Source organism: Pseudopipra pipra, chromosome 3, assembly GCF_036250125.1.
Source record: "Pseudopipra pipra isolate bDixPip1 chromosome 3, bDixPip1.hap1, whole genome shotgun sequence".
In the NCBI taxonomy this organism is placed as follows: Eukaryota; Metazoa; Chordata; class Aves; order Passeriformes; family Pipridae; genus Pseudopipra; species Pseudopipra pipra.
Window position 1 is genome coordinate 37,885,487 of NC_087551.1, and position 15,526 is coordinate 37,901,012.

General features: G+C 38.4%; 1 protein-coding gene across 18 annotated transcripts in view; it reads left to right on the forward strand.

Moving 5' to 3' along the window:
* Positions 1 to 15,526, forward strand: part of RGS7 (regulator of G protein signaling 7) — a 265,193-nt gene that overhangs the window by 172,486 nt on the left and 77,181 nt on the right. For all 18 annotated transcript variants that reach the window (XM_064648708.1, XM_064648720.1, XM_064648709.1 and 15 more), the window contains one exon: positions 10,934 to 11,040. In XM_064648708.1, coding sequence (XP_064504778.1) covers positions 10,934 to 11,040 — 107 coding nt within the window. The remainder of the gene's footprint in view (positions 1 to 10,933; positions 11,041 to 15,526) is intronic.

Genomic DNA, 15,526 nt, shown 5'->3' on the forward strand with positions numbered 1-15,526 from the left:
CATCCAAGGTAACCGTGTCTGATCACATGGGAAATCATATTCCTGTTATTCTCTGGAAAAGCTACCTCCACACTCTTTGTTGTTACCCTGCCTGAGCTTTGCTGGTATTTTTCCTTGAAGTGTGTCTCAATGACACCAATGTACTTATAAAGCTTTTAACTCCTGGTGGACTTTAAAATCACAGCATTATTCCTATAGGAAAAAATACATTATTTTCAGCATTTTATGCTCTCAGTTTGCTGGAGGTATGAAAATTGTTATAAAGAGGATTGTATTCTTTATTGGTTTGAGTGCAGTGAAAGAGGCAGTTATTTTTCTAGCTGTGGCTGCTGCATGTTCTTTCTATTTTCTGAACTGCCTGGTCAGAAGTAGGTGTTCTGCGATTATGGTAGCAATGCATCACAATGATAGAAAGTTAATGGTTGGTGTAGTAGCAATTCATATTAAAACAGAGTTGGAAACTAAAAAAGTGTCATGGTTGTTCTTAACCGGCAGTAATCTTGTAAGAGTTAGTGCTACCTATTGCTTACCCTCACCCAACTTCAAAACCTCCACAGTAGCTGATGTCCCTCTGATTCAATAATATTATCTTCTGTAGTTCCTTCAGTAACAGATAATTTGTGCACTGAAAAAGCTTGTGCCCTCTTTTGCTATTCACTGCCCACAAATTCAAGCGGTTCCTCAACTACACTAGTTATTCACATGCTCTGTATCTGCCAAGTTTTAAACATGGGTCTCCTCCCTTGAAATCCCATCCCAGATATATAGCTGGCTGTGGCAGTGCCTACTGGTCTTATGCTTTGAATGTGCTCTCGTAAAAGATCCTGTGCCTGTAGTGTCCAAACACAGCTGACTGAGAGGGGAGTTGGCAGGCTGCCAGCTGGGCCTTGCCTTGAGTAGGACAAAGAAAGGGAGAAGCAGTGACACTGTAGTGTGGCCAGGAAGGTTTGTCATCATACAGGGCACCGTGTTTGAGGCAGTCATGATGTAAAATGCATTTCCTGGCTGATGCTCACATGCATGAATTCTCAGGTGTCATGGAAAATGAATTACATACTTCCCTACCAAACATTTGCAGCCAAACAATTTGATCACACGTTTGCAGACTCAGCAGCTGGAGTTGAAGAAAGGAGGAAGATCTGGTGTGCTAGCAGCAACTGGCAAGTAGTATACAAGAAAATCTGAAATAATAGCATAATAATTATACTACTGAATAGAAGTAGTCTATGCCCAATATTCTGGGTGTTTTACAGATGCTTGAGACTGGGGAACATGATCTCATCTAAGACAATTTTCAAAATCGGTGTATTTCCAGTAACTGTATTTTTGTGAATATTTTTTTGTTTTGTTTTGTCTTTAGCAGGTTTGCTCAAAAGGGTGCACATATGACTTTAAATATTAGCACAGAGTTTCATACTGGAGGGGCGAAGGAGCAAAGTGTTCAGAAATATCTTATGGACACAAGTTCAGACAGTCATTAGGGAAAGCAAGACATAGAGGTTTTGATTTTCCCTATTTTGCCTTAAAGAATCATGTGAATCAAAGGTCAAACTAAAAAGTTGCAGTTTCAGAGGAAGAACCAGCAGGAAAACAGGCAACCCATATTTCGAAGGAATCAGGGTTTCACACTTCTATCATTTCAATTTAAAGGGACAAGAGATATCAGTAATGGAAGAGCAAAAAGCCCATGATTTCTGCCAAATTGAAAATAGAAAAATTCAAGAATAGTTATAGTGAAATTAGAGGAAAAAATTTGTAAATGCAGACTTGCATTGTAAGTACAGAGCTAAATTCCACCAGCCGAAGGCCTGATTGCTGCTGTGATATTGGTAGGTACTTAAAAAAGTTGAGGTGAGAGATGACAGGGAAACTATAAATCCAGTTTTAAACACATTCAGGCCACTTTTCATGACGGTGTGCTGAATGAACTGTGACCAAATCTAGTGACCAAATTATGCCGTGTTCTGTTTCGCTTGGTGGTTAAGTCTGTCTGTTGGTTACAGCTTGGTTATATTTCCTCCATCCTCTGCAGCTGCACTGTTTCCAGTTTTCTAAACAAACACCTCAAACAAATATTTCAGAGGTGAAGTTATAACACTGCTCAATGCCAGCACCTCAGGTTGGTCTGCTTCATGAGACCTCAGGTTGCAGCTCCATAATTTTTTTTTTTTAGTTTTTGGTCAACATGAAAACTATGGTGCTCACCTAAAGTCATTACATTTTGAGGTCTCAGCAGTCTACCTCTCAAGATACAATTTTATTAAGAGGATAAAAGCAAACTTTAATAAGAGGCACCAATGGTTAGTGTGTAATCAGCTCAAATCCAGTGGGAAACTGTCAAATAAAAATTTTAACAGGCAATACTTAAAAAGTTTTCAAGAGGAGAGTTTGTGTATGGCTAGCAGTGAGATGAAACTTCTTTTTCAAGGAGTGACATCTTTTTTTTTCCTCTGACTTGAGAATTCTTTACTTTTTTTCTTTTTTCCTCTCCTGTGAGTGAAGAAAGGTTTTCTGCTCTGGTTTTGGTTTTTGGGGGTTTTTTTGGTTCCTTCCAGAAACTGTAGGCCAGCTTCCCCTTTCCTTCAGTCTTTCATGGTGACATGACTTCTGTTGATCTTGTCTAGATAGAAGTTTCTCAGGGTTATGTCAGACATTTAGGTCAGTCCCAATTCATCCACAATCTACAAGCACATAAAGCAAGACTGGTAATACGTCTCCACAGCAGAGTAATGAGAGAAGCTCTCAATCACGTATGAGAAGTAGGACACAGTGGTTATGTGGATGATTATGATTAGATTTATTGATAATGCAATATCTAAACATTGCCAGTGCAGTATCTAAATAGCAAGTGTATCATCTAGTACAATGAATTATAGGTTGTGGTCTCTCCTGTTGAGTCATGAGCCTCAGTAAGGCCCCCCTGCTTTCTAAATTTCTTGGAGAAGTCCACTTAATCTCGGATTCGGTCAACAGTCTGTGTTTAAAGGGCTATAATACAAGCAGGTTTGGCTAGAAACGTTCAGGTTTATAGTCTTTGGCCTTGCAGAATTCACAAGTACCAAGCAACAAAGCATCTATGTAGCTGATCTAGGATTTTCTCTCTGTATTTCACTGGATCTTAGTGCACTTTACTTACCTGTCCAAAAGTGTTCCCACTTTCAGGTTGGATGTACTCTGCAGGCGTCCCTGCTGGGGATGGGTGAGGTTGGGGGAGGGTTTGACAGAGGGTAGGTTTCCATCCAGAAACTGTCTGCAACCTCAGAAGACCAGTTTGCCCGGTTGGACCAGTCTTCAGAAGCATTTTATATCCTTTTGCAGGCTGATGTAGATGAAAGTCAATCACAAAAATCTCATTTCCCCACCCTGGAATGCATTAATTATGTGAGCATCCAGAAGTTCCTTCTGAAATGTTCTTATCTTAGGACATTACCCATCAGAGGCAGTGGCAGAAAGAGGTGTGGTGAGGCGGAGGATGCACCAAGGCATAACTGTCTTTCATCAATCTTACAGTCCCTGTTTTGCTGGATACTTTTGTGAGGAAAAGAGTCGATGTTTCGGGTGTGCATCATTGTTTCTAGACTTGAAATACACCCCATGTTATAGATCAGCTCAGGCTGGAAGGGTGGACATTATCATGCCTTGGGCAGATGAGGACTCATGGTTCATCTTTGATAGGTTTTCTTCCTTATCCTGCTTAGTGATGCTCCTACCAATGCCTCTGACCTGCTGATGGCATTAGCAGCCACTGTCTAGCACAAGCAAAATCCTACCTATTTAGGTAAGCTGCTGTGCTGGCAGATAACTTCGTTTTGGTTTATGATGGGTATCTTGGAATCAAGTATGAATCTCATTTTAACTGTTGGGTTAAATAGTGCTTCTGCCTTCACCAACTGTTTTGTCCTCACTGAAATAACTTTCACTGAGTGCTGCTCCCCTTACAAATTTGATCCTTCAGGTGGCAAAAAAGAGGAGGAGTTATAGTGTTGTGGGTGTTCAAGAACTTTTCCAGCTGTTCTATTTTCTCCTATTTAAACACCACAGCCAGGCCCAGAAAGTGAGTCTCTCCTACACTTTTTGTCAGTGTGAGAAGCAGGTTTTATTTTATTACTCTAACTTAAAGTTAATCCTTTGCAGTTTGTGTTCACACTGGCAATGAAATTACAGCAGGAGTGAGGTGAGAGTAAGTGATGAAGTCTTGGCATTCAACACTTACAATGAATGTATTCTTGTGAAGTTCTGACTCGTTATTTCTTTTTCCAGGCTGCTTGTGTGGCTTAGCAAGGCACTTCAGTACTGTGGTGGATTTTAGATTCAACAAATAACCCAGAATAATAAACACTTTATTGTCCTGTGGAAAGGGAAGCTTTCATTTGTTTGACATTTTTGTATCAAAAAGTATATGAAAAACTGGCAAGTTTGGGTGTTTCCCTGTTTCTTACATCATATAACAATATTCAGGACACAAAATGCCCCAAGTCACGTTCCTTGTAGGAAATCTTTCTCCAGGACTGAGCTGCACAAGAGAACATAGACTATGAAAAAATGATGCCTGAAAGTGGAGCACAATTGGAAAATACCCTATTTTTCTTTTCTTGGTCCCTCAGAGATTCCTGCAGGGCACTTCAGATGTTGCAAAACTGTAACTATTACGGTATGATACCATAAAGAGTAAACATAAATATATAGACCACATCACCTGTAGACCTGACATGTGTAAGGAAAAGTAGAATCCACACTAATCACTGAAAACATATCCATTAAGGGTTTCAAAGAACAGAAACATGTTGATTCCAAGGAAAAACAAGGAACATTCATCTTTTTTAATCCCTTCCTGCGGATGTTATCATAAGAAAGAACTTGTTCCACTGATACTACCATACCCTGCAATTTAAGATGAACAAACTATCATCAATCCATGCTGTAGCTATTACACTAAGGAAAAAACTGCACTATGTTTAAAAAGAAAATAAAACCAAAACTCAGCCACCAGAGTATGTTTTTCATTCTTTTGATTTCATCAGGTTTGGATTATCCCAAAGCACTGAAAATATCTGGCTCTCTTGTATAACAAAGTATATTAAAAGTGACTGGCATTTAATCTGTCAAGATCACTGTCTTGTAATGGCACAGCAGATGGCTGGGCAATATTATTTCTCACAGAAATGATTGCTAATCAATCTATGTACATGTGTTGTTCACTTCACCCACTCAGCTAAATAAAGTTCAACAGCAGAGTGAACCACGGAATTTTTAGCTTTTTCTGAGCTTTTAACCCAGCAATAGCATTAAGAATCAAACCTACATTCACAGCAATATTTTGACTTTATATAAAATACTTTGTATCCTGTTGAAATGCAACTTGATCATAAAGATGCATTTGTCTTTCACCTGAGGTGTTTCTTTTCCATTAGCTATTATAACTCACAACACTTTCCTTTTTTTACCTATAAAAATTAAAAAAGTGATTTGAGTAAATTAGTTTTGGAATATGCCATTCCACTTTTCCATGGTATAACTACTAGGAAGTATATCTGGAACCTTAGATCAGATAATCAATGTCTTCAAAGCATGGTGTCAAGAGCAGAGGAAGCTGAAGTCTACTCTATTCTACCAGTTACACCTCCATGAGCTCTGTCTCCCTCAGATTTTTTATGTGATGTCTCTGGCTGCAGTTTTTATTCTTTGTATAGTAGTTGACTGTAATTTGAATTATGCCTTCTTGATGAGGCTATCTGGCTATGTGTAGATATCACATTTCTGCATGAATCTGTGTACACTTGCCATCTAAAAAAACCCAGTATTTTTTTTTGCTTCTATTCTGTTCCTCCAATTTTTTTAAAATTTTTATTCTGAATATGTATAAACATTATTCTTTTTACTTGGCAACTTTTATGTCTAAAAGCATTTCTCTCAGACTCCTTTTTTTTCTTTTTAACTAATCCACTTCATAGAAGTTTTTGATGTTCCTAATCTACACGTGCCATTTTTGCAGATGAAATGTGCTTCTTAAGTGAAAATCCTCTAGCTTCACATGCAGGAATAGCTGAGGGATACATAAGCTGTCTGAATTTAAATTCTAAGAATTTAGGCATGTTGGATTAGTCTGCTGCTGGCTCCATTTTCTTTTTCAAGCTCATGGTTTTGTTTCCTAAATCCTACTGTTCTACTTCATTGGCTTCACACAGTAATTTTTCAATCTGATTTTAGCAAATTGAGATGTATATCAAAGTGTTGCCTTTGTTGTGTCTGTAATACACTGGACAACCTCTTGCTCAGAGATTAGAAACATCCCAAGAGCTGAGTTTTCTTTCTATGTTGTAATTCTACTGCTACTGCAAAAAGAGCAGCAGCATTAGTCCTCTAGCAGCCTGGTGTGAGGCAGACGTACAGTCTTGTGGACATAATTCACCAGATGTAATTTTGTAACCCTCAAAGTGTGAGCTACAGTGGATCTTAGGTTGGTACTAAAAGGATATATTTGTGCATTTTTATGTATGTAATGCTGGACTAAGTTGATGAATTGATAACCATAAAAAATGAAAACTAATTATCTATTAATTAAAGAAAAAAAAAGAGAAGTGACAAGTTTATGTGTCCATATTAATGCTTAGTGGCTAAAAGGAACAGAGATACACCTTAACATTGAGTTAGTGTAGATTCATTCTAGCTGAATGAGATTGCCTGAGGTAAATGTATAATCAACTTACTCTCCATACATAACTTGAGAAGAGATGTAGGCTGCTATTGGGAAAAATTTAAACCTTAAATAACCTTGATTGGCTTCTGAAAAAGGCCAGGTCACTCTTTCCAATTTTTTATAAAGAACTAGTAGTGAATATGTACTTATGTTTATGACTCAGTGGTCAGTGAGAGAAATACAAGCTCTTACTCCTACTGTAGCCAACCTTGCCTGGAGTAAAGGCTGTTCTGGCAGGAGCTTTGAAATAATTTCTTCTCCAATTTTCTTCATCCCTTTTTTAAGCTCTATGTTCCACTTCTACTTGACCATCTAGAGTCATAGAGTAGTAATATAATTCAGGTTGAGAGGGACTTCAGGAGGACTCTAATTCAACCCCTTACTCAAATTAGTGTCAAGTGTAAGCTCAAACGTTTTGCCCAGGACTTTATCTGTTCATGTCTTGAAACCCTCCAAGGATGCAGATTGCACAGTGTCTTTGGGCAGCCTCTCCTGCTGCTTGGCTGAAAGTAAGAACTATCCCTGATTTGATTTATTACCATAGTCTATTTATTTAGGTAGTTAGTTAGTTTTATTGGCATGCAACTCCATAAAGTTCTTGGCTCCTTCATTTTGAAATCTCCTTTTAGGCACTGGAAAGGTACTGCTAGACACACTAAAACATTATTTTTTTCAGCCTGACCTAGCCCAGCTCCTCCAGCCTCTCCTTATAGGGTGCATTTTCCAGCTCCAGTGATCTTGATGAACTCCCACTGGACTCACTTCGAGTTTGTTGATGTCTTTCTTGTACTGTAATGGACATGTTATTCATAACTGGACATGATAGTCCAGATGTGGTCTAAAAATTGCTGAGTAAAGGGAAATAATGTAAGCTCCTTGTGATCTTGAAAAACATTACAATTCAGAATCCAGGAAGAACGTGAAACAAATCTGGAGCCTATTTAGTTTCTGCTAAATCTGAAGAGAATGAACTCTCATCTGCGTCAGAGCTCCCTGGCAAGCCCTGTCACCCTTGTCTAAGAAATCCTTTCTCTAAAAAATGTCAGCACATTTCTTCCTTTGTTTTTCTCTCATTCCACAATGTATTGGGTCTGGCTGAGATGGAGTTCATTTTCCCATAGCAGTCCTTACAGTGCTGTGCTTTGCACTGGTAGCTAGAAAGGTGTTGATAACACACCGGTGTTTGGGCTACTGCTGAGCAGTGCTGGCACAGCATCAGCACTGTAGCATTCCTTCCCCAGTCGAAAGCAAGATCCTGGGAGGGAACACAAGTAGGCCATCTGATCCAAACTAACTAAAGGGATGGTCCCACACCATATGACAGCTCAGATATAAAAGCTAAGGAAAGGAGGAGGAAGGGGGGCATTAGTTGTTTACAATGTCTGCCTGCTGAGAAACTGTCATGCATACTAAAAGCCCTTCTTCCCAGGAAGTAGCCAAACACCGTTTGCTAACGGGAATAGAGAATAAACTTTGTGCACGCGTAAACTTTGGCTTTAGTAAACTGCCTCACCTCAACCTATGAGTCATTTTCCATCTTACTCTCTCTCCTCTGTCCGGCTGGGAAGGGGGGTGATAGAGTGGCTTGGTGGGCACCTGATGTCTAGCCAAGGTCAACCTACCACACATGAAGATACACAATACCTGCAAAAATAAATTTTTTTTTAATTGGGAATAAGTTCCAATGTGAAGAACAAAGAAAAGCTTAATACAATTAAAAGGCAGATGAAGTGAACCAAAGTAAAAAGAACCTCAGCAACTGACTCACTAGAGAAAGCATTGACTCAAAATTTCTGATCCATGGGATAATAGAATTTAGCGGCTTGAAATGAATTAGTAGCTACAATATGTGAACTTACAATAATTGGGACAAAGTTCACATGGAGATTTACAGACATCACAAGCACAAGGAGTGAAGCAACTACCTTTTTTCTGTTAGAGACAATTCTTATAGGCTTGCAAGTGGGAAATGGCTTGTTAATAGCATTGTGGCATTTTATAGCAGGCCAGAGAGCTCACTGCCAGAGAGAGTGTGTTGTATTTTCTTAGGTAATGGCTCTGCTGGAGGGACAGGAACCAGTTTGCTAAACACAATGGCAATAATTATTTGGTATCAAATAAATCCTAGTAGAGTTATGTGATCTCAGCTAGGTACTGTCCAGATGCCCTTTCTTGTTCCTTTCACATGCTTGTTGGCTTTGGGTTAGTTTAAAGATGTCCCACTGCTTCTCCTGTATCTCCTATGCCAGTGAATGTCTTCAGGTGAGCAAAGAGTGAAAGATGGAATTTTTTGGGATGCTGATAAGTATGGGTAAGTGAATAAACCTGTGTTCACTTCTCATATTCAAAATAACGATGGGTGAAGCATAAGTGAAACTCTCTGTGTTAGCAAGAACGCAGATATCAGGATTCACATTTCTTTCTGCCTGATGATGCTGTAACTGCTGGTCAGATATGGCAGTGATGTTTTTAAGAGGCAGGGCGAGACAAAGCTGTCCTGCAATATTTATGGTTGCCATTGCTGAAAGCCAAATTAAGGCAATAGGAAGAAATAAGCGCGTAGAAGATGAGCACTTCTTAGAAGATGAATATGAATCTCTGTAACTTGTGGTGGTGCAACATGTTTTTCTTACTGCAAATATGCATCCTTACTGATTCTGCATACTTTATGGATTCATGCTGATTTCGTATTTTAATAATTTTTTTAGGCAGATCTTGCTGGTTTTGTCTTTCTCCTTCTGTTTTTTGCCTTTTTCTTCCTCCCCTTTCCCATCTTTCTCTTATTCCTCAGGTGTTCATTATGGCTTTTTTATTGGTCTTTTAAATTTTCTCATTGCTGGTGTTGTTCAGCAGCAGTGTTGTCCTCTCTAGCACCAGCTCCTGTAACTGATGGCTTTGTCATATAACTTCTAAAATTAGAATGCTTTGGTGGTTGTAGACTGATATTAGCAAATTTTGCCTGGAAATTTTTAATGGTAAAGCAGAAATTGCTGTACAGATATTTTCAGGATTTGTACTGGAGTTGTTACAAGGTTGGTAAAGAAATATGGTAAAAAGATAGAAGGACTTAAATACTGCAATAAGACCATGACTCCAACTACTGCAATTCTCTTCTTCCAACATTGTGTTCTTATCAGACAAATAATGACAATACTGAGCTAAAGATTTCAGGGTCTGGTACTGGATAGTGATTCACTGAAAATACAGGAGCACATGTAAACCTTACTGTTGCATACTAGAATTTTTTTCATTAAAGTGAATTGAATTTATCCTCTGTGTGTCCAGTTCTGGACTCGTCACTACAAGAGAGATATGCACACAATGAAGAGACTCCAAGAGAGGACTACAAAGATGTTTAAGGGCCTGGAGCAACTCTTCTATGAGAAAAGATTCTGTTCAGTCTAGAGAAGAGAAGGCTCAGGTGGAAACTCATCTATATGTATAAATACCTGGTGGGAGCACGTAGAAAAGTTGGAGCCAGTCTCTATTCAGTGTTGCCCAGTGATAGGACAAGAGTCAATGGGCACAAACTGAAGCACAGGAGGTTCCCACTGAGGATCAGGAAACACTTTTTTACTGTGAGGGTGACTGAACACTAGTGCAGGTTGCCCAGAGAGGTTGTGGAGTCTCCCTCTTTTGAGCTATACAAAAAACACTTGGACATGGTCCTCAGCGAGCAGTTCAAGATGTCTCTGCTTGAGCAAGTATGAGATGACCTCCAGAGATCCCTTCCAACCTCAACTGTTCTGGTATCCTATGTTTCTTTGTTATTTTCCCTATAACAAGAAACTTTTAAGGAAATCTCTCTCCTTTACAGTGGCTCTGATAAAGCTAGTGAGGAAGATATGTAATTGGAATCAACTATTTTAACATCTAATCAGAAACTGTTTTAAAGAATAAAAGTAGGCTGCACCATCAGAGTAAAAATGAGGGCTGTTTTTAGCTTCAGAACAAGTGAGTGAACATTGAGGTAGCTACCTGCTAATGCCAATATAAGTAGTGGAGCTGCAGCTGCAAATGGGACATTTAAAGCTATTTGTGAAGGAAAGTACAGGGGTTTTTTTGGTTGTGTTATTATATTACATAGAAAAAGACAGGTCTTTCGTGATGGCAAGACTTTGACTGAGAACAAAGTGGTTATCTGCAGGAGATCAGGTGAATCTTAACAACAAAACTAAACTGCTGAAAAGAAGTTATTTCACTTTTAAAGTTTATCTTTCTTTTTTCTTCAAACAGTGGAAGCTCTACATTTAGGAACACTGATGGCAGCACATGGCTATTTCTTTCCAATCTCAGACCATGTTCTAACACTGAAGGATGATGGCACCTTTTATCGATTCCAGGTAGGTATTTTCAGTATCTTCTTGACTTGCCCAAATGGAGTCTAATATTAAAAGTCTTGCACAAAGGTTCACAGCAAATTTTAACCATACTTTGTGTCTTACATAACCCGGTAAATGGTGAAATTTCCCATAAATTAAAAAATGGTAGAAGGAATTTATTTATAAATTTTCAGCAAAGTGTTAAAATGATAATGACCATTTTGATATCTGGAAAAAAGTATGATAATGCTAAATGTGGAACTATCTCTCATGAAATGAATTAATATAATATTTTGGAAATATAATAAAGCAAATTATATTATCTTATTGACCCTTATTCCTCGCATAGTCTTAATTTGGAAAGGGGGATTTTAATTATTAAACCTATAGCAGAAATCTGATAAATAATGGAGAGTAATATTTATTTTCCTTCTTATATGAGGATTTCCTTACTGGTGACTGAATAGTATTGGAGCAGTGTGTATTCTTCTAACAAGTGCAGACATTTTTAACACATTTTTACATTGATCTGTCAGTCCCGCTGCATAAAACAAACATGCACATGCTTCAGACCAAGCTGGAAGTATTTATATGTATGTATGTATGTATGTGTATGCCTATAATTACAAGTATATTATTCAGATACCTACATAGTTGTGTTTTATTATATTAGATTTCAAACTGAAGGCCTGGGAGCAGGAGTGTTTTTTTTTTTCTAATAATGAATAGCAGGCTAGAATTTTGAAGAACAATACTGCCAGTGACCTGAAGCAAATATGATGGCAGATTATGTATTCTAGAGAAGGAATTAACTTTGCTTGCCATGTGCCACCTTTGGCAATGGTGGTTTTGTTCTGTATTGCTCTTCCTATTAGGTGATCCTTCTGGTAAGTATCACCAACAGCTGGTCCAAGATCTTCCCTAGATATTTATTGCTTTGAAATGGTATGATGATTATCACTATGAAATTGAGTTTGGTAATTCTGCTTTGTTACTTCTAACTGTGTTAAATACAGAATAGTAATATCTGATAGAGCAAAATCTGTTGTCTTCAAGACAATAAACTATGTCTTAAAGATTGTCTAAATAAGGAGCCATCAGGAATAAAATAAGACTAAGACTGTGGTCTTTAAAATTCAGAAGAGAACTGCGATACATTGGGGGCCAATCATAGTCTCAAACATTGTATTATATTAATCACTGTGCAATAGTTTCATCAATATTTTGGCTTAAGTTCTATAGATTCACATAAGGGAAGAGAATGACTCGTAATATTTTTTTAAACCAGAATCTTTGCATGAATACACCCATCACAGTCTGGCAAGAAAGAGAATTATTATTGCATACCTGCAAACAATATTATCATATCTTCATATTTAGATCCCGTGAGTCATACAGTGCAAAAAACTTGACCTTCAGCAGAATGGAAAGTTAGATGTGGATATGGGTAGTACAAAGAGCTGTCATTCCAAGCCTCCTCCCCTAGTTCCACAGTTACCTTTGATCCTGGTAAGAGTATTTGAAGGAAAAGGTTTATTTTAAGCTCATAGGGCTTCATTCTTCTCAGTATTCAGTATAAAGAAGAGAGATGGGCCATGACTTAAGGGGCTTATTGATGAGGCAAATGGAAAGGAATCATGGAGTGATTGAGGCTCCACTTGCTGGCTTGTCTCTGCATAAGCAGAGGTCAGAAGGACAAAGTATCCAAGGACTTAATTTTGCAGAGCATAGTACTTACTCACAGGAGTGCTAGTCTTTGAATTCTGTCCAGCTGCTGGCCTGCTTCTATCTCAAGCATGGGAAATAAGCACCTCTGCTGGCATGATAGTTCAACTGAAGGAAAGTACAGGCTAGAATTAGCTGCACTGTGAACCACTGAGACTGCTGCAGCTACACCACTGTGAGCTTTCCTCAGAGAGATCTAGAGCCTACATGTTTGGACATGAAGCTTCAGTGAGGGCCAGACTGTAAACTTTATCAGTTTATTTACTTAGGTTAAGAATTCGGCGCCCATGTGACAAACATGTATGAAATAAGATGGCTTTCCTCGAGTGTTGCTCAGTCTATATCTGCAGTGTTGTTTGCTGTTCTGTGGTACCTTTTGTGTTGCTATTCCTATGCTAACAATGATAAAACAATGCAACTTTAGCTGTCAATGTATGGCATGAGAAAAAATTCATAGTGGTGTCATACTGTTAACTGGAGTTATAACAGCAAAATTCATATGATTACAACTCCATGTTCCCCACCAAAGTAAGACTTGTATAAAATCTGTTACTGAAGCTGTTAAATTGGAAGATGAAGACAGCATGGTCAATGGGGAGGAAAGTTTGACTGCAAATGTGTGAATTTTGCACTAGAACAGATGTTCAGGTGCTTTGGAAATGGTACCCTCTGAGTGTTGGACAGGATTCTAAGATTTCTGGATATTTTAATAGAAAGAGAAAACTGTGCACCTGCCAGCACTGAAAAGTTCAGAAGCCATCCCTGCAGAGAAATCTCTGCAATTTAAAGAACTGTCCAACAAAAAACAGACTAGCTGTAATAATGTTCTCCATGCACTTCATGTTTTGTTTTCCAAAGGGTGACACATTCCCTCCTAATAGTATTACATTCAGTTTGTTTTAAACAACCTTCTTTTGTATAGAAATAGGTAAAAGCACTGGAGATTTTTTGCTTCATTTGGGCAAATGCCCTTTTCCAGGTAAAAATTATACTTTTTCAGTTATTACTCTCGCCATCAGGAGGCAAGAGTATAGTTACATCTGCTTTTTTAAATAATATGAAATAAAATAAATAATTCTGGATCATTCTTTGACCTACTCAGGTGTTAATTAGGTTAGTTTATGTGATATCAATTTAATTCAAAGGAGATGGATCTAAATATTAATTGCCTTATTAAGAGATGACTTTTTTTTATTAGTCTCAATAAGGAAAACGAGAAAAGCTGCATTGCCTTTTCCTATTAATTTAAGCCTGGGACCAAAGAAGGAGCTGAATACCTTCTAACCACCTTCTTCTACCTGAGAGTAAATAGATATTAGGGGCCCAAATAAGAAAAGCAAACTGCACCTTAGATTGTCCCTGGGCCAGGGATTACCCATTGAGACATTTCATCTGTGTCCACATATATTTGTCCTGGTGAGGAATGCCTGACTTGCCCTCTCAGTTGGTAAGCTTCTGCAATAGCATCCCAGGAAAAATATGTTGATTTCCTCTACAAGTTCCAAATGCATACTAAGTGTCTCAATGTTAATAATGAAATATAATCTTCCTAATATCTTTTGGCTTTAAACAAACTTCTAGGATACATGAGATTAGTGATAATCACACTTCCATTTAATAAATTAATTTTCAGAGATGAGAGTTAGGTTTTGCTGTTGTTTTGTAACTTCTAAGATGAAAGGCACAAATAACTGAGAAAAAGTGTGAAAATGGGAACACTTTCTTGTGAAAGCATGAGTGTGATGAAGATAGCAGCAAAACTCATGGACCTCGGCGAGGTGAAGATTTGGACTGTCATGTCTTTTCCTGTTCTGCCGCTGGGATCACTTTCTTGGCAAATGCTTTTAACCTCACTGGCTTTGTTTTCCTGTGCCTGAATTGGGGCTAGAATTATATAGCAATTACTGTAAGGATCTTGAAATGTCTTTGCTGCAAAATAGCTTAGAGTGTGAAGTGTTGTGGATCTTCATGTTTCAAGTGGAATGACATTGCTTTACGCATCTCTTTGAGTCATCCTTACCCGCCTAGCTACCTCTTGGCTCAGTCCTGAGCCAGCCTCTGGCCATTCTGAGTACTGATTCTGTGGCTGAACATCACAGCTCTTCAGCCACTCTCCAGAGCCTTGCTGGATCATCTACTGTGCCTTGAGGGAAGGATTTTATTGGAAGCCAGATTCTAGAAATAAAAAAGGAAAAGGTTATCTTATTCAGCATTTGGCAGATTTTCTTTGGCAATTGCAGGTGCAATGACTAATTCATTTTCTCTTCAGCTCAGGCTGAAGAGAAAATACAGCGTATACAGGTTCTGTTTAGGTTTCAGAGGGAAAAATATTTCAAATCCACATGTCTTTCTGACTTCCTCATCAGTGCCCTTTTTTCTTTATTAACTCCTTAGGCAAACACACTTTCCCCCACACTGCTTTCCATGCTCATCCCCTTTTCAGATTAGAAAAGAGAAGTCACAGAGTCAAAATTTTGTTTCTAAAACTCTTTTTTCAAGGATTTTGAGCTAACCATGGAGCACTACTTGCTGGCGTCCTTCCTCTATGGGCTTGACAGTGCTAGACTAGCAATCTTACCCTTTTCCTTTACCAGAGATCATTTGTGTCAACCGCAATTAATTTAAAACAGAATGCCCATGAATTTTGCCATCCGTCATGCAAAGCATTTGAGATTGTGCATAACTACTTTTCAGCAAAGACTTGATTTCAGCTGTTTATAAAGGCTCCCTGGTGCCTGTGAGAAGAATAGCAGTAATATGCAAGGGTTTATAAGTGATTTGA